General features: G+C 42.5%; 1 protein-coding gene across 1 annotated transcript in view; it reads left to right on the top strand.

Annotated features, from left to right (window-relative positions):
• The window catches only part of MSH2 (mutS homolog 2), an 85,468-nt gene that overhangs the window by 35,010 nt on the left and 23,076 nt on the right, over positions 1-27,382 (top strand). Inside the window, exons 7-8 of the mRNA XM_026684705.2 lie at positions 6,348-6,544; positions 18,087-18,196. Coding sequence (XP_026540490.1) covers positions 6,348-6,544; positions 18,087-18,196 — 307 coding nt within the window. The remainder of the gene's footprint in view (positions 1-6,347; positions 6,545-18,086; positions 18,197-27,382) is intronic.

The raw sequence follows: 27,382 nt of genomic DNA, 5'->3' as shown, positions 1-27,382 counted from the left end.
TGAGATGTGCCATCAAAGCATACATTAATTTGCTTTCCTTATTAAAAACAAAACAAAGGTTGGACTGTAACAAAGTTAGGTATAGACATAATTCTTTTTATTGTAGGAGAAGCAATAAAAGGCAAACGTGTTCTACTTCTTTGCCAGAGCAGGAAGAAATAAAATTTTAATGTTTGCAGCAATGGTAAGACAAATTTTCTAAAGGAAGCTGCAGAAAAGATTGTCCTGCTTTAGAGGAAATGTAATCCACTGTTTTTAAGACTTGCTTGTCATCCAGCAGCAGAAAGTCTTTGCTTTGTGGTGGTCTTTTAAGATTTTTTTTAAAATGTAAGTTGCTTCATGAAGGTAAAAATGGGAAGAGAATTACAAAGGATTTCTAGAATTCATCCTCTCATTCAAGTCATTGAGGTATTGGAGAAGATTGCATGTGATATGTGTTCTTTTCATATTTTCCTCAGTGTTAAAAAGCTTTTTTTATTTGATGGTTTATCTTTGATTTCATAGTATGTTCTCACATTATTATATGTCATTTTGAGTTGCTTTGCAATTTGAGTTGTTTACAAATCCTGTAAATAAATAAAGAAGAATAGCAAGCTTTACCTCCAGCATCTCTGCAGGCAGTTGGTCTGAAAACCAGAAACATTCTCAACCTTCTTGCAGTCGCCCTCCCTGTCTCTCTCTTGCTCTCATTTCTCACTTTGGCTATGTTCCTTTCAAAGAGCCACTTACAAAATGGCAAAAAAGCAGCAATAAAAATGATGATTGCAGCAGGTATTAATGAAGAAGGATGGGATGGAAATACAAATCAAGGTAAAAGAACAATTAAAAAGTCAGCTTCAGATGAAATGTAGTTCTCTAGACTTACAACTGCTCAGTTTATTCTGCCTTCCTCAAAAAATTTTTCATTGCAAATTCAAACCTGGATTGAGGAATGCCCTGTTAAGGCATTACAAAGAAGGTTATAACTTACATGCAGTAGATAGGAGTGAACCCTTTCCCCATGAAGACATGTGATGTCTAATTTAAAAAAGCATCCATGCATTCATTCCCTGATTTGAACTTTCATGTTTGCATTTCGGTGTGCATGTGTATATAGGAAGATTTCCTTGGCACAGATATCCTCGCTGAACACACGAATGCTTTTACAAAAGAGATGTAATCCACATGGCCTTGACTAGGGTGTTTTTAATTCCTAGAATGCCTGAATATAACTATTGGAGGCTGAAATTTATACATTTCTGTTGTTTAGACAGAGAGGGATGAGTTATTATGGCCTATATAAAGCTTTGTGAAGGTTATCCAGGATGGTTATTGAATGCTTCACTTTGTGTATTTTTATACAGATCTGTTGCCACTTATTGAACCCCACTTCTGCCAAAATGCCTTTGTCCTCTCCTGCATTATAGGCTCCCAACAGATATTAGCACCCCCCCCAATTTGAGTTGCTTCTTAAATACAGGTAGTCCTTGTTTAATGACTATTTATTTATTTAAAGTTACAAATAAGTTGAATGAAGATACTTAAGACAGAAGCTTGAGCAGTGGCGGTGCAGTGGTGAGAATCCAGTACTGCAGGCTACTGCTGCTGACTGCCTGCTTTCGGCAGTTCGATTGTCATCTGCTCAAGGTTGACCTAGGTTTTTATCCTTCCTAAATGAGGACTCTGTAAACCACTTAAAGAGGCTATAAAGCAGTGGTCCCCAACCTTTTTATGCCACGGCCCGGTCGGCATCAGCTGGGCGCCGCCATCTTGTTTTGATGAAAAGTGCTTCGGTGAGCTTTCTACCGGAAAAGCTCACCGAAGCACTTCTCATCAAACAAGATCGCACCAAACCAGACGTAGGATTTGTTCCACGGACCGGTGCGGCCGTGGACTGTGGGGACCCCTGCTATAAAGCACTGTTAAGTTTAAGCACTATTGCTATTGCTATTGAAGTTCCAGCCATCCTAGTACTCCTGGCCCTGTTATAGTGATCTGAGCACTTGGCAACTGTCTTGCATTATGATTGTTGTAATATGCAGTTACATGATCGCCATTTAGAACCTTCCCTGCCAGAATCCGACAAGCAAAGGTCAATGGAAAAGCTGAGAGGGAAGGTCTCAAAGTCATTCCAGTAAGTTGTTTGCACCCTTCCTTCTCAGCATCAAACCCACCCACCCTTTCCCGTATGTCAGCTACCGACATATCCTCTCTGCCTGGCAGCAGCCACTAACATACCCATGCCATGCCTCACAGGTCACCTGTGCATCTCCCTCATCACAACAGCCACTCCCAGCTGCAGTGCTTTTCTTGAGCCCTCTGCGCATCTTTCCCTGCTCAGCAACAGCTATCCCGCTACGTTGATGCCACACCTTACTTGCCTCCTGGTCTGCTTGCAGTTCACCTGGGACTTGCGTAATGGCCCATGATCTTTGCTTAATGACAGCAGGGACTGCTGATATGATGATCAGCAGTCCCTGCTGATCACATGATTAACACTTTACAACTGTGTTATTTAACAATAAAAAATTAGCAATGAAAATTCCTGTCCCAATTACCATAGTTAACCAAAGACTACCTATAAAGTCATAAACTGGATTTTTCTCATGATTAATACAGGTCCTATTAATCTTTATTCTCTGGATGCCTGAGTCTTTCTCCCAAACAAGACTTGCTTTAAGCCTCTACTAGTTATTGTTGACCCATATTGATGACCAAATGTTCTGTCTCTGTAATGACTTGAATGAATCAGGAATACACAGTAACATGTTGTTCTGCTCTGGAGAGCATGATGAGCATGAACACTCCCCCCTTTTTTGGGGGGGGGGGGGCTAGAAATAGAATACTACTAGTGAGGATGAGAGTCATTGCTGTTGAACATATATTAATCATATGTCATTTGTCCCATTATGTACTTCCATTTGGCAAATAGAAAACAACTGTAGTGTATCTGTTCAAATCAAAATGAAAGCATCATCATCATTCCAAAGTAGTAGTATTGTATCATTGCATTAAATTAGTTAGCTAAATATTGCTAATGCATTGCCCACAAAATGTTGCTTTAGAAGTTAATCCAGTGCTTTGCACATGAAAAGTTTTGGCTTCAATCCCTGACATTTTGAGTAATAAACTTTGAAATTTATGGCCAGTAAAAATAGGCAACCCTGGCTAAAAGTCCTACTATCTGTGTAAAATAGTTTGATATGTTCATAAATTTACACTTCCCAGTCTAATATTCGTTTGAGATGTTCCTGGTTTTGGATTATTTTTATAGTCAAAAGAATAATTCTAAGTAAATCTATCAAAAGACAAAAAACTGTCTACAGCTGCAAATGGTTAACAGTGGCAAACAGTTTGCTTTGGAGTTATCTTTGCTGTAAATGTTAACTGATTTTTATCAGTTTGCTATCAGCCCTTTTCTCCTCAGTCATATGAATTAAATTCACCTGAAAAGCAATCCCAAAATTATATATTACTAAAACTCTGATTATTGTTACCTTTAAGTGGATAAAACAGTGCATCATAGGGAAACAAGGACAAAATAACAGAGTTGGAAGGGTCCTTGGAGGTCTTCTGCTCCAACCCCACCTTCAAGCAGGAGATTCTATGCCAGGGGTCCCCAACCCCCTGTCTGTGGACTGGCATGGGCTGCAGCATGCCATAAATCAAATCGCACAAACAAGTGAAGCCCATCTGCTGGGTGCAGGCAGAACTTGAAATTACACCCTTTCTGGGCCACAGAGAAACCTCTCCATGGAACCAGTCCCTGGTGCCCCAAAGGTTGGGAGCTGCTGCTCTATACCATTTTAGACAAATGGTTGTCCAATCTCTTCTTAGAAACTTCCAGTAATGCAGCACCCACAAGTTCTGAAGGCAAGCCATTCCACTGATTGTTCTAACTGTCAATAAATTTCTCCTTAGTTCTAGGTTGCTTCTCTGCTTGATTAGTTTCCATTCATTGCTTCTTTCCCTGCCTTCAGGTGCTTTGACATATAGGTTGACCCCCCTCTTATTTGTTGGAGGCCTTTAGATATTGAAATACTGCTATCATGTCATCCCTAATCCTTCTTTTTATTAAAATAGACATATCCAATTCCAGCAAAAGTTCTTCCTGTGTTTCTGTATTTCCCCAGTAATCTTTGTTGCTCTTCTCTGCACTCTTTTTAGAGTCTCAACATCTTTTTATATCATGCTGACCAAAACTGCATTCCAAGTGTGGTCTTACCAAGGGATTATAAAGTGGCACCAACACTGCATGTGATCTTGATTCTATACCTCTTTTAATTCAGCCTAAAACTATGTAGGATATTTTGGCTAGTAGAGTTTTTGAACTAAGATACCTCAAATGGGCTAATTTACAGTATGTGTCCAAAATCAGCAACCCATGACTCCCAAGGGAATGAAATTTGGGGAGGTTGTGGTGTTTCAGTGCTACTAACTGCTACTGCAATCACATGACTTCCTTTTTCAAAGTTCTCTGACAGTTTCCCAGCCAGTCTTGCAATCCCTCACTTCCCATACCCACCTAGTAGCAGCCACTTATCTGCCTACTGGGAAGAGAAGTGAAAGGGTGGGAGGGAAATTTCCAGTGCTCCCTGACAAATTCTCACAATGAAACTCAATAGGGAAGTTGATAGGAAGTTAGAAGTTGCTTCTGCTCCACTGCTTTTTTGTCCACTCGTTGTGTTTCTCTGTTTAGGTAAGGAAATGTATCTGAAAAGCTGGCCCAAAGGGGCACGGTTTGTCTAATAACAACTAAAAATAACCATAAATAATATACATATCTGAAACTGTCAGCATATACAGAAGAACTGTATGGTTTCGAAGCAATTATAAACCACAAGCACTTTCCTTGGGTACTTGTAACAACTCTTATGCAGTCCTTTCTAGGGTGGAACTTTTGGATCACCTGAACATGGAATCAACAAAAAAGCATTTTATTATAGCAAGGGGAGGTGGTCAGGATGATTTATAGCTGTATGATCATTTGTTAGGATGGTGGACCTAAAGACCTATTCTTTAATGCTTAATGTATGTGGATGACTGACCATATTGTATTTTTACAAATTTCTGTCACGGTAATCTTGCTTACGGGTCTAATGTCGTGGTAGTTCCACTGAGCAAGTGGGCTGTGATACCTTGAGGTAACTGTTGCTAGCCAAATAGACCATATTTGGCAACCAGAACAGAATTGCTTTGAAAAATGACACTAACTCCATCACTCTTTTTTCCCAAGCAGGCATTTTACAGTTAACATCATTTCTTGCAGAATTAGCGTTTTGTTTCATAGATGCTGAGATTACTATTTTGCTGTGAATTATTTTTGCATTTTTAATTATTGATTTAACATTTTAATTCTAGTTTGGCTCATTTTAGTGCTTGTTTTTGGTGGCAAAATGAAGTAATTAAACAAAGACAAATATTCTTTGAGCCTCATAAAACATACTGAAAATGATACTTGATTGAAGATATATAATTTCATTATAACTGGAGAATTATTGAGAATTATGTAAGTTGATAACTTTTATAATTTCAGGTTACTGGGGATTGTGCATTTAGTACAGTCATTATGATTGTGATTATTGTTAGTGGAGTACGGTTTTGGGAATTCTGTAGCTGAATCTTTGGTAGACAGAACATTTTGGATACAAACGTACTAATTCTGAAACCAAACAATTTATTTTTGGGGAATGATGGATAAACAGCTGGGGAAAAAAAGTTTTGGAATTTTGCTTTTATATATAACTGCAGCAAGTGGAAAGGTTTGAAACTGTCAACAGTGGAGGAATGGTGAAGAATTTCCTGAGGTGGCTAAATTGGCATCTTCGATTAGAGAAAACCCAACATCTATATTTGTTGCTTACTGGAAACCCCTTATACACTTTTTTGCATGAAATAGAAAAAATGAACTTTTGATTTGTAGTTTTGATGATGAGAAAACATTAGATAATAGAAAAAGAGCCTATTTTATAACTATAGAACAAGATAATTTTCTAATCATACTTGTATTTGCTGCAAAGGAAATCGGAAGCCTCTTTCTTTTTATCTTTTTATACTTTTGTTTTTTTTCTTCTTTTCCCTTTCTTATCTTTCTTTACTTTGTATTCATCTTTGTTAGTTTTTATCTTCTTTTTAAACTCTTAGCTTTAAACTCTTAATAAAATTTATACCAAAAAAGGTATTTCTGATGGTGAAATGCTTTATGGTTATGGTCATTGACATCTTAGAACAGTTATCCCCACCTAGTGCTCTGATTAATTTTAAGTTCCCATTTTAAAAGTTAATTTAAAAATGTGTCATGATTTTCAAAATCAGTTCCACATGCTAAACTTTTTTTTCTGTCTATTTTAAACTTATCTTACACTTAGGCTAGATATGGTGGAGGCCTTCATGCAAGATGGAGAACTAAGACAAATTCTTCAAGAAGATCTCCTCCGCCGCTTCCCAGATTTCAATCGGATAGGAAAAAAATTCCAGAAGAAAGCTACTCTGCAGGACTGTTATAAAATGTATCAGGCAATTAATCAGATACCTAATGTGACACAGGCACTGGAAAAAAATAATGGTAATTTTTTCCCCCTTATTTTCTAAATATCTTTAGAAAATTTCTAAATTTTAGAAAAATTTAGAGATTTTACTTCTAAAATTTTTAGAAATGTTTAGAAATACAAATTTAGAGATTTAGAAAATAGATATTTTCTAAATATTGTGTGTGTAGTTCATAAGCTCAAGAGGCAATCTCCATTCAGCCACCAAGAGGATTTTTATAACCATCCAGGAGAACTGTTTTACTGCCAGTGTTAGTGATACACACGTGCATAAAAAGCTGAGCATTCTGGTTTGGAATGAATGCCTTATCATCTGACATTAGTATTTCTTTATTCATTTTTCATATAAGAAAAAGGCAATTAATGTGGGCAATAAGCAAAAAAATTCTAGCTGGGATATTTTTTACTCAGAGCACAATTCAAGATTGCTCACAACTTCTGAAGTAAGAAATGCTTAGATATAACCACGTTTGTTTACAACAAAGCAGAATTAGCTATGCTTTTGTGTCAGTCATGACTCTTATTACATGAACTTATTTACATATACACATGAAGTTACCTGTATGTCCAGTGAACCTATAATTACATCTTTCTTGTGTTAAGTATGCCTTTTTCCAAATTAAGAAAGAGTTGTTTTTTAAAGAGTCAAGTTTTCCATATGTGAAATAAAAACACACACAAAGAACCAGCAATATTTGTGTAATAACTCTTACTATGTAGTTTGGCATGCTGTTCCAGATTGTGGTAATAGAAAGAGAGGAAGAAGGAGAAATTTAATTTGCTAAATAAAAAACAGAATTTTAGAATAATAACAAAGCAGGTTTGGGAGGCTAATCTTTAGAAATATTTGTAACTCAGGATTGATCAAGTGTGAACAAGGAAAGATGAATAGAAATAGGAGGGAAAAAAGAGTAAGATATAAATTGGTATGTTGGCTTTAGAATAAGGTGAAGCCAAAATATAGCATTCCTTGGTTGATCATAACAACCATTAGTTATCTTTTATTCAAAATGTAGTCCTAACACTGTTTGTCTAGAAACCTCTATAGCACATTGTCCACAAAGAACTAGCAATATTTGTTATACTAAAATGGTTTTGAGCAATCTGGAAGGGGTTGATATAGATAGACTCCTGTTCATAGAGGAATAGAGCTGGGGTGGTTAGAATGCAGTACTGCAGGCTACTTCTTCTGATCACCGGCTGCCAGCAGTTTGGCAATTCAGGTCTCAATGGCTCAAGGTTGCCTCAGCCTTCCATCCTTCAGAGGTGGGTAAAATGAGGACCCAAATTGTTGGGGGGCAATATGCTGACTCTGTAAACCACTTAGAGAGGGCTATAAAGCACTGTGAAGTGGTATATAAGTCTAAATGCTGTTGCTAGTAGCCAATGAAGCCCTGACTGATTAATTTATATATGGGGAGCAGATCTAATTTAGTTGTGAAAGTTAAAACATTTGTTTTTGACTAAGAGAGTATGCGACTAAAAATCTTGGCAGAACATCTGAAATTTTCAGCTTGGCCATCAAATAAACGAATAAGTCAGAAGCTGTCAGCATCTATTAAGAAGTGTCATAGTCACTTGCAAATTAACAAACACACCCGTCAGAAGCACTGGAACCTACTGTGTTGTAGAGTTAGACATATAAGAATGCTATCTAAAAAGTCACCTCTTTGACTTCTGACTGTACTCAGTGATCCAAGGGATCAGATGTATACCAACAAAGTGGTTTTTGACTGAAGGTAACTGACATTCTGGGTCTGGAAAAATCTTTCCCAAATTTAACGCTATCTAGGTGCATTGATTTCAACTCATAGAACTCCCCGGACATCATGGCCATGACAACTCTCGGAGTTGAAGTCTACATGTAGACACAGTCCAAATATTTATAATAAGAAAGGGAAACTTTCATGATGAATATTCTATTATACAAGGCAACCCTAAGTAATTTTGGAATTGATTGTTGTGAGATATTGAAAAGAAAACAAATTATTCAAACTTGTTGATACGGTTCAAACAAAGGCTTAATGACATTCCATGTCTATAGGATGTGGCAAAATACATTAACTTTGTCCAAGAATGAACCAGAATCTGATGGAAATTCCTGGCTATTAAGTTGAATGAAAACAAATTGGTTTTTTAAAAGGCCATGTACAAGAACTGTTGCTTTATTGTATGAATTGTCCAAGTGCACTACAGTCTCTAATCTTTTGAACATTTCTCTAGCAGCTTGAACAGAATGACCAGGCTGTTCCCTTTCAGTTTAATAAATGTCTATTTGAATCTGACATCAAATGGCAAATATAAAGACCTGACTGTTCATTAAGTGAACAAAAGGTGAACCTTCTAACTTCTGCAAAAATAACCCATCTGATTTAAATATGCCAGTACTGTAGCTGAGAAAATTAAATGGCATTTTAGTAAAGATCTTTAATTTGGCAGCATGAAAAATGCCAGATTTGTTATCTGTTAAAATCTTTATAACATGCTTGCTGCCTGACTGCTACTACAAATTTGAATGTTGTTTTTTAAAAAACAATAATACCATAACGAAGCGAGCTCTGCATTTGGAATCATAAAATCAGAAATGTATTGGCTTTTAAAAATAGGATCCTGAGCAGAAATTTATAGTGTGAAAGTAAATTGATGATGTCAGCCAATCAGTCATACTTTCTTCAAGGGGCTCTCTTATATTTATCTTTTTGCTCAAGTCAAAATGCTGTAGCCACTGAATATACTTTGTATATTACTTATTTACGGAATAGTTTTAAAAGTCTCTCTGGATTTTATTCTCTTAATTCTCCGTAGAAATGCTACGAGCATCCATGGAATGGGAGATGCTCTAGTCTCACGTTACACAGGCTGAGCTGTAATTGAGGGAACGCCCTCCTCCTCCACATGACTCCTCCTTGCGTTCCCCCCCCCCCAGTTTAGCTCAGCCTTTGACTAGACAGGCAGCTGATTTTGTTCCTTGGCCGTTTCAGGTTCCTTTTCTTGCTTGCTATCAGGTTTGCCCTTTTTTCTTTAAATCCTTGTTTCTTGTGCGTATTTGGGTTTCTAAATTGTTGTTTTAGCGAGGTTTCTCGCCCTCTGGGGAGAGCTAGGGGGAGTTGGAGCTTTGCCCCCCCCCTCCTTTCTCTGCCGCTCCGAGGCTGCGTTCCTTGGAGCCAGCCGTTTTTCTGCTGTGCTTATCTTTCCGATCGTATGCGTCTTCCCCCACCAACGCTATCGGAGAAAGCGTCGCTTCTTCTCCCGGCCCTTCTGAGTTTCGCTCTTTTTTTTGAGTTTAAGGGCTGGTGTGTCTCTGGGCTGCTGGCGCCATTGCGGGCGGCCATTTTAGGCACGCCTCGTGATCGGCGCCATTTTAGAAAGGCCCAAAGTTGCGTGGTTGATTGTGAGTCCTCAGCGTGATTACTAGGCCGCGTGGGCTCCGTATGGCAGAGAGTACCGTGGCTCCGTGCCCAGTTATTCTCCCCTGCCTTTCTCTCCTTTGACTCAGTTAGTGCTGCTGTGTTATTGCCCGCAACTCACCCAGAGACTCTGGCAGATACCTTCCAAGTTCGCTGGGAGGCTGCCCTTGGAGGCCTTTCCTCACACACACCTTTTTTTGCTTTCGTTTGTGCAAGTGATCCTTCCCTTTGTATATAGAAGGATTAAAAAAAAATTTCTGTGCACTGGCCTCAGCGTTGTATTTGGCTTCTCTTGTACAGTTTATATTTAGTTAGTCTTTCAGTAGGTTTTCCTTTCATATTTAACTACCTTGGGGCCCGCCCCTTTTGAAAAAAAAATTAAAAAATTAAATTAATTAATAAAATTAAATTAAATTAAAATTAGACATTAAAATAAAACAAATTTTTTTGCCTTTATTAGGTCAGCCTTTGTCTACACCTTTCCTTAAAGTTTTTTTGACTATTTTTAGCAGATAGTTATTTAATAGAAATTCTCCTTTTTCCTTCCAAAAGGGGGACGTGACCCAACTTAGGAAAACCGGCCTAGGTGATAGGCCGAACTCCTTGGTACACCAACCGCCTCTCCTTTTTTTCCTTTTGGTATCATGGCAGAGCGCAATCCTAGTGGGCCTTCCTTAAAGGCCAAATCCAAAACCCACTACCTGCGCGCAAGGGACAAGGATTCCTCCAGTGCCTCCCAAAGGGACGCCTTGCGTCATCATAAGGCTCTGGAGAAGGAATTCAGCAAATGCTCCAAGGGCTCGCCTTCTGTAGCCATTGCCCCTCCCTCTCTCACTATTCAGCCCCCCCGCCCGGGCAGTCTTCCCCATCCAGGTGCAGCTCTACCCGAAGTCTTCAATCTCCTCGTGTCCCTGAAGCAACCTTCACGCCCACTGCAGCGGGCCTACGAAGTGAAGACCCGGTCTCTTCTGTCATCCCTGACAGCATCAAGGAGTGGATGCAGCTCGCCATCCGGCAGGGGATTGCTGAAGGCATGCAGCAACTGTCAAGGCCGGAGACTCAGGGAGCGGCGCCTGGACATACACCCATGCCCACCAGACCCATCACTGGATCGACATCTCCACAGGGTCAGGTACCTCTCCAATTGGACACTCCGTGCCTGGAGGGTGAGGAGGCCCTGGTGGAAGAGGAAGGGGACTTTCATTCCTTCAGGGATGAAGAAGGCTCCGATAGGGGGTCATTTCAGTATTCTGAACCCATATTTGAGGGGGATCCCATGGAGGGGGAAATGTCAGAAGACGAGGGCATTTCCCCCGAACAACCGACCATAGTAGGTCTGTTCAAGCCGCAGTTATTTAAATCTTTGTTGTTCAAAGCCAAAAATGTCTCAGGTCTTCTTCCTCAATCCACCTCTGAGCCGCCTCCTGCTACCCCGGGGGGTCATGAAGACGCCGTTTTCAGTCATCCCATCGTTGAGACTGAAGTGATCCCCCCCCCCCGATATTCGCCGACCTAGTAGCTAGACAGCTGGCGTCGACAGGTCCTTCCCCTGCCCCCTCTAATCAGGACAAGAGGTTGTTCAATCTCGACCCGGAATTTTCAGCAATGCTGGCTACTCCGGAGGTTGACGACCCCTATCATCAGATTGGCTTCTTCTTCCAATCCCACTGACTCCCTAGAGGCACTTAAACCGGAGGATAAACGAGCAGAGCTGGCGCTTCAGCGAGCGCACCAATCAGATGCCTGGGCCATAAGATCGGCCACAGCGGCCTCCTTTTTTACCCGCTCCTCTATAAGGTGGCTTAAGCAACTCAAGCAACATGTCCCGGCCTCTAACACAAGAGCCCAGCAGGACATCGCCAAGCTTACGGCCGCGGCGGAATTTGCAGCTGATGCCACTTTCCATTCAGTGAAGTTCTCAGCACGGGCCATTTCCTCTCACGTGGCTGCTCGTCGGTTACTCTGGCTCCGGCAATGGCATGTCGATGTGAAAAATAAGTCAAAGCTGGCATCAGCTCCCATTTCGGGGGGTAAACTCTTTGGCCCTGCCCTAGAACCATTGCTCTTGGAAACGCGCAATAAAAAGAAGTTTCTCCCATCCATCTTGCGTAGACCAGATGCCAGAGGGTCCCATCCCTTTCGGAGGGGCTCCTTTCGCCCCTCCTTCCAGCAGTCCTTCACCCCCAGGTATCAGGCCTCGCAGTCCTTTCGACCAGCCTATCAGGATAGGGGGGACTCAAGTGACAGGGGCAGGAGAGGGGGAAATTACAGGAGGCCCTTCAAGGGTTCAGGAAACAGGGTGTCCCGAAGACCCAGATAGCCCTTTCGGCTCTTTTCCCATTGGCGGTCGCCTTAGGCACTTTGCTAACCAATGGGTAGCATCCACCTCGGATTCTTGGGTCAGAGACACTGTTAGATTTGGTCTCTCCCTTCAATTTCATTCTTCTCCCCCGAATCATTTTATGGTTTCTCCCCTATCCAGAGACCCGGCTAAGCGGGCGCTTATGTCCTCAGCTATCCAGCATTTAACTGACATTAGGGCTATCCAGCCCGTACCTGCCTCGGAGCGGGGACAGGGGTTCTATTCCCTTCTCTTTTTAGTCCCTAAGCATTCGGGAGGCTGGAGGCCCATTCTGGATTTAAAAAGACTCAATCGTTTTATTATTAGACACAAATTTAAAATGCACACCCTCCAATCCATCTTGCAGAGTATCAGAAAGGGAGACTGGATGACCTCAATAGATCTGTCTGAGGCCTACCTCCATGTTCCTATTCTTCCCGCACACTCCAAATTCTTGAGGTTTTGTTATAATCATCAGCATTTTCAATATGTAGCTCTCCCCTTTGGGTTGGTTTCGGCCCCAAGGACCTTTACTAAGGTGTTAGCAGCTCTAGCGGCTCACCTCAGGCACGTCCCAATCCGAATTCATTGTTATCTTGATGATATTTTAGTGGTGTTGCCCAATCAAACCCAGGCTTCACGTGACACTAACACCACCCTTTCGGTGTTGCAGGCCCACGGTTTCCTGGTAAACTGGGAAAAGAGTCAACTTACTCCTTCCACTCGGATAGCCCATTTGGGAGCCATCATCGATTCGGTTAGGGAAAAGGTTTTCCTTTCCCAAGATAGGTTCATCAGCATCCAAACCTCCATCAGGGTCATTAGGCAGTCTACTAGGGTCTCCTTGCTTGATTTATCCAAGCTATTGGGTAAACTCGTTTCCTGCATTTCCATTATTCCTTGGGCACGTTTGCATTCTAGGTCGTTGGAGTGGTTCCTTCTGCCGTACCAACGTTCCGGGCGAAGCAACTCCAACATCAGGGTGCGGGTCCCTCCACGAGTGCTCACCTCCCTTCTATGGTGGACAAGACCTTCCATCAACAAGGGCCATCTGTTCAAGGATCCTCCAAGAGTCACGCTCACTACGGATGCCAGTCTTTTAGGATGGGGAGCGCACCTTCACTCCCTCTCGGCTCAGGGCGTTTGGTCCACCACCGAACAGCGTTGCAGCATCAATTGGTTGGAGCTTCACGCGGTGTATTTGGCTCTGAAGGCCTTCCTACCTTAGGTACAAAAAAGCCACGTGTTGATTCTCACCGACAACACCACAACCAAGGCACATGTCAACCGCCAAGGGGGCACTCACTCTCTTCGCCTGATGAGGGAAGCTGAACGTCTTTGTCGCTGGGCAGAAAAACATCTATCCATCAAGGCGGAATACATCTCGGGAGCCTCGAACGTGCACGCGGATTGGCTCAGCAGAACTGTGCTGGACCACGCGGAATGGCGCCTTCATCCTCTTCTATTCAAGGAGGCAACGACTATCTTCGGCCAGCCTCTGGTAGACCTCTTTGCTTCTCCGCGCAATGCTCAGACGCCAAGGTTTTTCTCCCGCTACCCAACCAATGGAGCAGAGAATTTCGATGCCCTCCGTTGCCCCTGGCCTTCCGGCCTTCTCTATGCCTTCCCTCCTCTTCCGTTAATCCCCAAAGTGGTTCGGAAACTGGTTCTGGAAAAGGCGGAGATTCTCCTAGTAGCACCATATTGGCCCAGGAGACCGTGGTTTGCGGACCTTCGCGACCTGTCGGTGGCCCCTCCATGGAGGATTCCGGCGGACAAAGTCTCTCTGTCTCAGGGCCGTCTCCTCCATCCAGATCCACAGTGGCTTCAGCTAGCCGTTTGGAGGTTGAGCGGGAAAAGCTAAAGGCAGAGGGTCTTTCGCCTCAAGTCATCGCTACCATCTTGGCGGCTAGGCGTCCTTCCACCACTCGCATTTATAATGCAACCTGGAACAGTTTCTCCAAATGGTGCCGCTTATCTTCTATCAATCCGCTCTCTCCCTCCGTGGCGCAGGTTCTGGCCTTCCTGCAAGACGGTCTGGACAAGGGTCTTTTTCCAAACACTCTGAGATGACAGGTCTCGGCTCTTTCAACGGTGATACCTGGTGACTCATCTGCGCCGCTTTCCCACCATCCTCGTATCAGGGCCTTTCTCAGGGGAGCCTCCAATCTGCGCCCCCCAATGGTTCACAGATACCCGACCTGGGACCTTAATAAGGTTTTGTTGGCATTAACCAAACCTCCCTTCGAGCCTCTCAGGGAGACCTCGCTCCAGTTCCTCACCTTTAAAGTGGTGTTCCTAGTGGCCATTACCTCTGCAAGAAAGATATCTGAAATTGCAGCTCTATCCGTCAGAAAGGACCTGTGCATTTTCCATCCGGATCGGGTGATCCTAAGACCTGACCCTGTATTTATGCCAAAGGTTAATTCGGCCTTTCACAGAGCCCAAGAATCGGTCCTGCCTAACTTTTGCCCGAAGCCTGTACGGGAGAGGGAACGGCAATGGCACACCCTTGATGTGCGCAGAGCCCTCCGTATATACATCCATCGAACTCAGCCCATCAGAAAGTCTGAGTCGCTTTTCATTTCCTTTCAGCCGAAGACGCTGGGTTGCAAAGTCTCCCCGTCTACTGTAGGCCGATAGATCAGGGCTACCATATCTAAGGCCTATTTAACTCAAGCCTTACCGGTCCCTCGTGGAATCACTGCTCACTCTACCAGGAGTGCGGCTACTTCGGTAGCCTGGGCCACTCAGGCTTCCATCCATGACATATGTAGGGCGGCCACCTGGGCTTCCCCATCTCCCTTTATAAGGCACTATAGAATTGACACTTACGCTTCCGCTGAGGCATCTTTTGGTAGGCGAGTCCTTCAGCAGGTGGCGAGAGAGTCAGAGGAGATTCCGACCCAGACGGACTCCCGCCCGTAGGACACACATGCTTTGGTATGTCCCATTCCATGGATGCTCGTAGCATTTCTACGGAGAATGGGCGTTGGTTCTTACCTGATACGCTTCTTCTCATAGAAATGCGTAGAGCATCCATCCCCACCCTTCTATCTCCGTCTGGTAGGGAATCCTGTTTCGGCCAATGATCTTATTATTATTGTTCAGAGTTGAATTTCTTAATTGAGTTAGAGGCTTAGTTTTGTCCTCTCGTTTCGCTAAACTGGGGGGGAACGCAAGGAGGAGTCACGTGGAGGAGGAGGGCGTTCCCTCAATTACACCTCAGCCTGTGTAACACGAGACTAGAGCACCTCCCATTCCATGGATGCTCTACGCATTTCTACGAGAAGAAGCGTATCAGGTAAGAACCAACGCCCATTTTCTTTGTTCCTCTGAAAATGTTATAGTAGTATTCATTGCTAGCCTGTCATTGCCCCCATCATTTATATGGTTGATTTTAGGGGGTTATATTAGTAATTGGCAAAGTGCATTTAATTCAGGCAAACAGTATAGGTAGTCCTTGACTTACAACAGTTCATTTAGTGACCGTTCAAAGTTACAACAGCACTGAAAAAAATGATTTATGTCTGTTTTTCACACTTACAACCGTTGCAGCATCCTTATGGTCATGTGATCAAAAATCAGATGTCTAGCAACTGATTCATATTTATGATGGTTGAATATCCCAGGATCATGCGATCACCTTTTGTGACCTTTTTACAAGCAGAGTCAATGGGGAAGCCAGATTCGCTTAAACAATGGTGTCACTAATTTAACAACGGCAGTGATTCACTTCAGGTCATAAAATGGGGCAAAATTCACTTAACAAATGTTTCACTTAGCAACAAAAATGTTGGGCTCAATTGTGGTCGTAAGTCGAGGACTACCTGTATTTATTTTACAGCATTAGAGAAACTCCTAAGGCTGAATAGAAACAGAAATTGCTTTATAAAATTGATCAGCCCTACCAGATAGACCAGATCAGAGAATCAGAGAAGCATTTTCTTGAGCTGTGTTTCCTAGGATTTAAAGAATGTTTCAGCCCCTTTATCTAGATGATGGTTATTGCATATTTCTACAAAGCCTACCTCCCTTTCTTACACAGCTTATGTTGTTTGTATTGAGAGTCTGGCCACACATGGAAGGGTCAAGCTATTTTCTAAAGCACCCGAAGGCCAGACAAGGAATAATGGATGGAAACTTAACAAGGAGAGATTCAACCTGGAAATAAGGAGAAACCTTCTGACAGTGAGGACAATCAACCAATGGAACAGAAGTTGCCTTCAGAAGTTGTAGGAGCACCATCACTGGAGACTTTCAAGAAGAGATTGGACTGCCATTTGTCAGAAATGGTGTAGGGTCTTCTGCTTGGGCAGGGAGTTGGACTAGATGACCTACAAGGTCTCTTCCAACTCTGATTATCTGTTTTCTGACCCCAAAATTTTGTCTGTACATTCCTATTGGGAAGCCTGATTTGGTGCAGGTAAAATAGACAGCTTCTTTAGGAGCTAACCTTGAAGACAGGAAAATGCCAGGGAGCATATGTATTCCAGGAGTGTCAAACTTTCACGTGACATATCACAACTTTCCCCCTCTTCGCTAAAACGGGGTGGGTCTGGCCAGCGCGTGACCCATCCATCCTGCGGGCCATGAGTTTGACATCTGATGTACTTGGTATCCAAATAAATGGTACAAAAGAGCCTTTTGCATTTCTTTGGAGCAGAAGGATTCCTGCCTCCCCATCTTATAGCTATATAATGTTGCACATACGTGTGCAGGAAACCAGTAGGAGCCAAATTGAACTCACTTGGGCTCACCGTTCCGTATTTTTCTGACATCGTAAGATTGATAGATTGGCTTCCTGAATCCAATCATTGGTCTTGCAGGGAGTACTATAAACCTAAGAAATACTGCTATACTAACTCTCTTTCTGTGGTCTCTGTTACTGCTGTGATAAATAATTGTAAAAGAGAGTTTCGTTCTAAGGGCAGAGAAAGAAAAATTCTTTCTGACTCAGCTTCTCACCTGGATAGTTTTATCCCTTCTCTGTTGGACTATTATCTGTGACACAGAACAATATTTTACAGTAAATCAGGATTTGCACCTGTTCCGTTAATGGCATGCAAGTAATTTACAGTATTGTGCTACATTATGGGAACAAATTATGAACAAATTAGGTTTTGTTCAGAATTGTGAAATAGACTCCTTAAGCAATACTAATTTAAAAAATAATTTTCACTTTTCTATCCTTTCTATTCAAGATGTAATGAAAGCAGTCCAAAATATATACATGGTACTTATATATATATATGACTTTCCATATTGAATAGGGTTACATTCCAAATGCCTGGATTACAAAGTCTCTGAGTTTTCATGTTAGATTTGGATTGATGTGATTCAGGATTCCTTATGAAAAGGGGAAAAATGCTAAGCTGATCAAGACTTTGGGAATCCACAAAAGTGTTAAAATTCTTGCTACTAACAACCATATAGTTAAATGTATAATTCTGTAAATTATTATTTTTCCCCTTTCAAATTATTGTTGATTCTTGAAGACTGCCTGGGTTTTCCCTGTAGTTCTTCTGGCAAGACTTAAAAGTAGTTTACCCTTGTCTTCTTCCCTGGGCTGAGAGAGAGAGGTTGGCCAAAAGTTACTCAACTGGCTTCAAGCCTGAGGCAAGACTAAAATTCATGGCCTCCTAGTTCTAGCCTGGAGCTTTAACCACTGCGCCAAACTGGTTCTCAAAACTATTTAGTAAGTTGCTATACAGCTGCTAAACTATTTAAACATATCTGATAAATTCAAGTAGGATTGTCAGTCAGTTTACTTATTGGCGATTCTTTTCTATGTGTTTTATCTTTTGACAGGAAACCGCAATATGCTACTAGATGCGATATTCACAAAACCTCTTAAAGAGCTAAATTGTGATTTCTCCAATTTCCAAAAGATGATCGATGAAACTTTGGACATGAATACGGTAATCTATGAAAGTAGAATGATTTATGGTCCTATCATATATTTTCTATGCCAGTTTATAGCACAGAGCACATTTAGTCAGGAAGGAAATTTCAGAGACATGTTGCCATACCAGGAATGGGCAAGCTCAGATGCACTGGGACATGTTCAGAATACTCACTCAACTAATTATCCATATAGCAACTAGAAGCACTGTGTGTCCAACCCAAAGTCCCTTTGAGTGGACACATTTCCAGTGCTTCTAGTTGTTATATTGATAATTCAGGATGCTTTGGTTATTTGCATTAATAATAATATTGAATAAAAATAATACGATTTTCAATAGTATATTTTCCTATCCATGGGTACATGCATAACTAACTACATCCTAATTTTGCTGTTATCTTTCAAGTAAGCCAAGTTATGCTTACCCTCTCCATCGTTAGGGATAATGATGACTGCTCTTACATTTATTTTTTTCAACCAGTGCTACTTACATTTCCCTAAGCTCCTTCATACTCCAGTGATACTTAGTGATATACTTGTTTCCCATCATTTCCAGGAAGCTTTTATATAAGCACTAGTGATAGTACTTAGATTTATACACCTCTCCATAGTGCTTTACAGCATGCTCTGAGCAATAAGAGACATTTACAAATGTCAGCATATTGCCCTCAACAATCTGAGTCCTCATTTTACTGACCTCAGAAGGATGGAAGGCTGAGTCAACCTTGAGCCAGTCAGAATCAAACTCCTGGCAGTGGGCAGAGTTTAGCTGCAATGCTGCGTTCTAACCACTACGCCACAACGGTTTCCCTTTCTTTTAATATTCACTTTCTATTCAGTTGGGAAGATAACCTATTTTCTAATACCTTTTCATAATTGCTTTCTCTTTCTGAAGTAACCTTATTTCCACACTTATTTCTTACATTTCTTCAATGTCTATATATCCCAAGATTCACTCTTAACTGTCAAAAATAGCTTGTTTCATATTCAGAACCTCTTATCTTTCTTCCTAAGCATTCAAGTTAAATAAATTCAGTTCTTTTTTATCCATGTGTATGCATGAATAGATTTATGTATAAACCATTTATTTGAACAGAGCTTTTTCTAAGGAAATACTCACAAAGGAATTGTTATTGCCATTCATTTTTGCGACTCTAAATGGCCCAATAGTATTTTCCATAGTCTCTTGTTTCTACTCATCTATTAATATCATATAGTAAAACCTTTTTTTTTCCTGGATTGCATGTTACAGTCTTGCATATTTTATGGTTATCACCTGGTGGGCCCATAGAATAACGTCTGCTGCCCATCATGGTTTTGATCAATCACAGTTTTCACATAATGCTTTGTAATATAATAAAAGCATTAGGCTTAGTCATACCAATGCCACATGCAGCATTGCCTTTTAATAATAAGAACAGTACTCTCAGTACTGGCACATTTTGGTCAATATGCTATAAGAATATTTTTCCCAAACACCATCACACACTTCTCTGGAAGTTAGGATTTGTAATTTAGAAATTATGTTACAACTCAGTATCGTATCAGTATCAGTAAAAAGATTCAGGCAGAATAGTGATAGACACTCATAAAAATTGATCAAATTGGTAACTCGGAAATATGTACATCAAATGTATTGCAATTTTTATTGTTCAGATTAATAGTTACATGTTATGGAAAGAGCTTATGTATTTGTGAGTGTGTATGTGTTATCAATGGACATTTTTGCAGAACTCTTTGAATAAGCAATCCTTTTATTTTCTTGGAAGACCCACTCAAAAAAATGGTAAAGACAAAGTCAGAGGTGAGCAGAAAAATTGAATGTTCTTTGCCTCCATTCTCATCAAATACTTACATTAGCTTTCTCCAATTTCATGCCTCAAGTATTTGATTTCAACTCCTATCCATAATACAATAAAACGGTATCTTATTCCAGAAATATAAAGGCTGATATTCAATCAATTAGAGGTTTAAAAATTCCAAATATGATCTAAAGGACACTTGTTGCCCTTTTAAAAAATGATTAAGATTTTACTGTGTAATGCCGGTAAACTTATAAATAAATTATTATAAATTAGTTCTCCCATGAGCTGTTCAGAGCATCCAGTGATGGGAAGGTGCTTCAGTCCCTTCTAGGAAGGCTGGGCTTAAACTTGAGGACATTCTTCCTCCTCCACGAGACTCCTCCTTAGCATCCCCAGTTTTAGCTCAGCCTTTCTTCAGACAGGCTGTGTTATTGTTTTCCTGGTCGGAACAGAACACTGGCGATTTAGCTGATTTATTTCTCAGGTCAGGTAATAGCATAGTTTCTGTCACCAACCCCCCAGGAACCTCCAAAAGTCATTTTGTTCATTTTTTTGTTTTGTTTTTACGTTCCAGCCTCCCAAGGCTAAAGCCTCATAAACAGGGAGGCTTATCTTTCCAATCTGCCCTGAGGCTAAAAGCCTCTCCTAAGACATGCTGCCTTAAACTTCTAAACAAGGAGGCTTATCTCCAATCTCCCAGCCGGCTTAGTAAACACTCTGTCCCTTCGAGGCTTGAAGCTTCCATTTAAAAGTGCAGCCTTTCCCCCTTTTTATTACAAGACTTTCCCCGCAGAACACCTCAGGGCAGGGAATTAGCCCCTGCGCCTTCCTGCTGAGCGGTTTTGCTTACAGCAGGCCAGGCGGTGATAGCTGCTTTTGTTTTCATTCTGCCACGAGGCAGCCAGCATGGTTAAATTTGCTGAGTAATTGTTACTGTCTGTGAGGAAAGTTACCCAACAAGGTTTCCCTTTTTGGGGACCTGGGAAGGGGGAGTCCCTGCCACCAGTCCACTGGATGATAGAGGACTTGAACTGCTGGATTCCACAGGCAATAAGTGCAGCTAAACTGATCTAATTATCAGTTACAGACCTCTGTGCCCTCATATAGGTGCCAGGTCTGGAGGGGGGTGTTCTGGTCTCTATATTTGATATTACAAGTACTTTATTCAAAAATTGACTTGATTGACTTAAATTCTACAAATTTTTAAGTTATTAAAATATAGATAAATAGATAAAGCAAAACAGAACACAGAGACAACATTTGTTAAAGGCACCGGGGAACTATTTATTCCAGGATCCCCTGCCCCTTAAGGGAGCAGGCCCCTAGGTGTTTCAGCCACCTAATTTCATAGCCTCTTTCCATTGCTATCAAAGGCATTACCATGGCCAGCAGCTACAACTCCAGATCTAGACTAACTGCTAAAAATAGAGATAAGTCCACGGAGCCCAAAAAGACTTCTAAGGCAGCAGAGAAAGATGCATGCAGATGCCATCAGGCATTCAAAAGGCAGGTGGAAAAATGTACACGAGCAGCTGCATAGCCCACCTCTTCACCACTCATCATACCCTCTACCTCACAGGCCCAGAACCCTCCAACCGCCCCTCTGGATTTATCCAGAAGGAGCAGCGTATTGATACAACCTCCCCAGGAGGCTCTTTCTAACATTCTCTCCCCAAGGAGGGCCCCAGAGGCAACATTTACGCCAACTGCAGCTGGCCTCAGACAAGAGGAGGAACCTCCGGAAGAAATCCCTGCCAACATGAGGGCGTGGATGGAGCTAGCTATCCAGAAGGGCATAGCAGCAGGCGTCCAACAGGCTAGTCAGGCAGGACGAACACCCTCAGCTTCGGTTTGCAGATCTCTTTCTGAACGATCTTGGCATCCCAGATCCACATCTTCATCAGGTACCCCCCTGCAGAACTATTGTTGCCCACTGTCAGAGACCCTCAGTACACACAGGATATGGCAGATCAAGGGGATCCAATGGATCCAATGGAAGAGGGGTCGGTACACACCGTTGACCAGGTATTGTCAGAGGTGGATCCACTAGAAAGGGGGATGTCTGACGATGAAGGCCTCTCACCTGACCTCCCCGTATTTACAGGATTATTCCGCCCACAATTATTTAAATCCCTGCTGTTTAAGGCCAAGAACACCGCACGGCTGGATAATACGGGTACCCCTCTCCCAATTGGCAATTTGGCACCTGAGTTCTCTAAATTTTTAAACACTCTGGAAGTGGATGAGCCTATCATTGCGCTTGCATCTTCCTCAGCCATCCCAAGTGAAGCTGAAGAGGCTCTCAAGCCTGAGGAAAAGAGGGCGGAACTAGTCTTCCTCAGGGTACACGTCTTGGATGCATGGGCCATCAGAGCAGCCACAGCTGCCTCCTTTTTCACCAGATCATCTCTCAGATGGCTCCGCCACCTGAGGGATACCATTCCAGGCTCAAACATTAGGGCACATCAAGATGTGGCTAAATTAATCGCTGCTGCAGAGTTTTCAGCAGATGCTACCTTCAATGTAGTTAAATTTTCCTCTAGGGCTACTGCTTCCCAAATTGCGGCTAGAAGGTTACTTTGGCTCAGGCATTGGCAGGCAGATGTCAAGCACAAGTGGGGGCTTGCCTCAGCTCCCATTTCAGAGAACAAACTATTTGGCAGTGCGTTTGAACCCCTCCTAATTGAAACCAGAACCAAAAAGAAAATTCTTCCCTCCCTTTTTTGTCGATCAGAGTCCAGATCACCACAGCCCTTTTGTAGGGGTTCTTTTCGCCCCTTCTACCAACCCTACTATCCAAGATTTCAAAGAGAGCCTGGATTCAGACAACAGACAGATAGAATTGAACCTGGGGACAGATATAGAAGGGGACTCCATCCTAGGAGACAATTTCGAGGAACAGGATCTAGGCCCTTCCACAGGTCCAAGTAACAACCACAACGAGATTCCCATTGGCGGTCACCTAAAAAGTTTTGCCGACCAATGGGACTCCTCTACCACTGACGCATGGGTCAGGAACACAGTACGATTTGGTCTGGCACTGGAGTTCAGCTCCACCCCCCCCCCTGGATTTTTTTATGAAGTCTCCAATTTCCAGGGACACAGAAAAAAAAAAGGTTGCTCATGGACACAGCCATAGCACATCTACTAGAGATCCAGGCCATACAACCCGTCCCTTCTAATCAAAAAGGTCTTGGTTTTTATTCGCACCTCTTCGTGGTCCCTAAAAGTTCAGAGGGATGGAGGGCAATCCTGGACTTAAAACGTCTAAATATTTAGTTTACCGAAAATTTAAAATGACCACTCTCCAATCCTTACCTCCATAGACCTCACGGAAGCTTACTTACATATCCCAATTAGGCCTTCACATTTCAAATTCCTTCGTTTCTGTTACAACAACGTCCATTACGAATATATTGCTCTCCCATTTGGCCTAGCTTCAGCTTCCAGAACTTTTACAAAGGTCTTGGCTGCCTTGGCAGCATCACTCAGAGATAGGTCCATCCGACTTCAATGCTACTTGACATTCTTATTCTGGCATCTTCCACCAATCAAGCAAATTCAAACACTCAAACTACAGTTGTAACCCTACAACAACATGAGTTCTCAATCAATTGATCAAAAAGTCATTTAACACCCTCTACTAGACTCATTCACCTTGGCGCCATCATTGACACCCTGGAAGGCAAAGTTTTTCTCTTCCCTGACAGACAAGAAAGCATTAGAGATTTTGGCTCAACAGATCAGAACTCTTAGGAAAGTACAACTATGTCTCCTTTCTAAATTGCTCGGAAAAATGATTTCTTGTATTTCTATTATCGCTTGGGCCCAGTTCCATGCAAGAACGCTGCAATGGTTCCTGTTGCCATACCAACGTGTCGGGAGAGACGATGCCAGGACTTGCGTAAAAGTTCCATCAACTGTTCTCAGGTCTCTACGATAGTGGACACAACCCAAAATCAACAAGGGATGCCCTTTCAAGGATCCACACAGGTCGATTGTTACAACAGACGCCGGACTAGTGGGATGGGGGGCCCACTTCCAATCACATACAGTGCAAGGCCTTTGGACAGATTCAGAGAAGGCACACAATATCAACTGGCTAGAACTGAGAGTGGTGTACTTGGTACTTTGACAATTCCTCCCGCATCTCCATTGCAAACATGTGCTCGTCTTAACAGACAACGTAACTACAAAGGCCCATATCAACAAACAAGGGGACACTTATTCCAATCTACTAATGAGGGAACTAATGGGCCGAAATCCATCTTCTCTCTCTAAAAGCGGAGCACATATCTGGAGTAGCGAATGTACAAGCGGATTGGCTCAGCAGAGCCATGTTGGACCAATCAGAGTGGAGTCTGGACCCCAAGATCTTTCTGGAGGCTACTCAGAAGTTGGGCCAACCGGTAGTCGACCTGTTTGTCTCCCCACTTAGTGCTCAGCTTCCCCGATTCATTTCTCGTTACCCATTGCAGGGAGCGGAGGACGTGAACGCCCTCAGATGTCACTGGCCCACCGGACTGCTATACGCCTTTCCTGCCCTCCCCATGATTCTCAAATTGATTCAGAAGTTGCTGGAAGAAAAAGCGGACCTGCTATTAGTGGCTCCTTATTGGCCAAGGCGAGCATGGTTCGCGGACCTGAAGGACCTCTCGACGGTACCACCATGGAGGATCCCATCATAGGTCATATCGCTGTCTCAAGGCCCAGTGCTACACCCGGACCCCCAATGGCTAAACTTAGCTGTATGGAAGTTGAAGGGCGACGTCTGAGAGATGAACGCCTTTCTACTCAAGTTATTCACACTATTCAGTTGACGTCCTTCGACGAACTGAATCTTTGAGGCCACCTGGTCTAGCTTCTGCCATTGGTGTCAGAAGGTTCAGATCGACCCCACTTCCACATCAGTAGCGCAGTTATTAGAATTTTTACAGGAGGGCCTAACCAAAGGGTTACCACCCAATACTCTGCGGAGACAGGTGGCAGCCCTGGCTTCGGTCATATCTTGGGATGATCTTACCTCCATATCTCATCACCCTCGCATTCGCAGTTTTCTGCGTGGTGCCAAGAACTTGAGGCCCCCCGTAGTGCACTGATACCCAACTTGGGACTTAAATAAGGTACTGTTGGTCCTTACTACTAGTAGTTTTCCTGATAGCAATTACATCTGCCCGAAGAATCTCCGAACTAGCTGCATTATCGGTGCTCAAAGATCTCTGTATTTTCCATTCGGATAGAGTAGTTCTCAGACCAGATCCCTCCTTCATTCCAAAAGTTAATTCGGCATTCCATAGAGCTCAAGAGCTGGTGCTCCCAAATTTTTGCTCAGGTCCATCACAGGCTCGAACACCAATGGCACCGCTTGGATGTAAGAAGAGCATTATGCATCTACATAGAGCGCATAGCGCCCTCCAGAAAGACAGAAGCCCTCTTCGTGTCCTTTCAGCCTAACACCCTGGGGCGCAAGGTTTCACCCTCTACCATAGGTAGATGGCTAAGGGCCACCACTGCTAACTCGTATGACTCTCACTCGATTCCAGTGCCCCAAGGCATTACCACTCACTCCACCAGGAGTGCAGCCACCACAGCAGCATGGGCGACCCAAGCTACAATAGAGGAGATTTGCCGAGCTGCTGCAACCTGGGCTTCTCCATCTACATTTATTAGAAATTATAAAATTGACGTCTTTGCTTCTGCTGAGGCTTCATTTGGTAGGCGAGTTTTGCAGCAAGTTATTTCAGAGACAGTTAGGTCTGCAACCCAGATGGAGTCCCTCCCTTAGGACTGTGCCAAGCTTTGGTATGTCCCATCACTGGATGCTCTGAACAGCTCATGGGAGAAAGGGCGTTGGTACTTACCTGATACGCCCGTTCTCTGTGAGCTGTGAAGAGCATCCAGCCCCTCCCTTTTATTCCGTCTGGTAGGGGGTCTGTTCCGGCCAGGGTTATTACATAGGCTTAAGCATATAGGGTATCAATACTTCGGCTTCACAAAACTGGGGACGCTAAGGAGGAGTCTCGAAGAGGAGGAGGAGTGTCCTCAAATTTAAGCCCAGCCTTCCTAGAAGCGACTGAAGCACCTTCCCATCACTGGATGTTCTTCACAGCTCACAGTGAACGGACGTATCAGATAAGTACCAACACCCTAACTCAACTCTTGAATTAGTACTCTCTGTTCTTGCTCTTGCAGTTAATGTTCCCTTTTGTCCTTCTACTCCTTCCAGCTAAACTGTGTTTTCTTTAAAAATCAGACAACAAAATTGCGATTTGTAAAATGAAACTCCTACACACAGTGATGTGAAATGGTTGAGCAGGGCGTACATCTAAATAAATAAATAGAGCATTCTGTGCCAAGCTTTGTTAGTATTTTTACATTCATGAGCAATTCACCTCTGGTTCTTGGGATAATAAACTTTCTGGTGTGTCAAAAGCTAGACTCTTGTGACTGGAGATTTTATGGGCTTCAGTTTGAAATGAAAAACTTTATGAATCATCCTCTTTGCACAGTGCATGGTGAAGTTACAAGTGATCGTAGCAATCAAATTGTTAACCTTTGCTGAATAAACTTTTTATGTATTTTAGAACCCACCAACATATTACCTTGTGAAAGGTACATTATCTTTGTTATATAGAGTCTTCCCCTCTTTTTGATCCTTTCAAGACTTTTCCTTCTCCTGCCCTCTTTTAAATTCCTGGCAACTGCCTTGATTAGTTCTTACAGTTTTCTTGACAAGGTTATTCAGAAGTGGTTTGCCTTTGTCTCCTTTCTAGTGCTGAGAGGGAGCTACTGGCCCAAGATTGTCCAGTTGACTTAAGGCAGGACTAGAACTCAGTTTCCAGCTTGATGCCTTAACCACTACACCAAACTGGCTCTCCTATAGAATCATTGTTTTGAATTATATTTTACAGGCAACTTCGAGTATTGGAAGATGACTATCAGCTCTCCCCTTATTTTGTCCTTCTTTAAACTCATTGATTTAACCGTTGTTTATAGGATTTAACCTCCAAGCCTCTCACCATCTTATTCACTCTTCTGTACACTCTTTCCAGTTTTTACTCTGCTACTGGTAATTTTAAATTCAAGAAAAAAATCAATATAGTGATGTAATTAAAGCCGTCAGTTAAAAACTGTGATAAACCATAGCCCTATTAGCCATTCAGTCAGCTTTGACTGGAATTCTCTGAAAATGGTGAACTGAGCGGCAGGGCAGTTTTTTCCTTCTGCTGACAAACAGCTGATTTTGCTGGCAAAGAGCCAGCTTTGGTGGTTTGATTTTAACAGGAGCAACTAGGAATGACCCAAGATGATCCTTGGATGATCATAGATCTACTGGGGAAGAGGAATCTTGATGGTTGCAATTTTCAGTAGTAGCTACCAGACAGTTGGATCTCTCA

Source organism: Notechis scutatus, chromosome 1, assembly GCF_049901735.1.
Source record: "Notechis scutatus isolate UNSWTSFEM ecotype Mainland chromosome 1, rNotScu1.2, whole genome shotgun sequence".
Taxonomy (NCBI): Eukaryota; Metazoa; Chordata; class Lepidosauria; order Squamata; family Elapidae; genus Notechis; species Notechis scutatus.
This window is presented reverse-complemented; position numbering and strand designations above follow the sequence as displayed.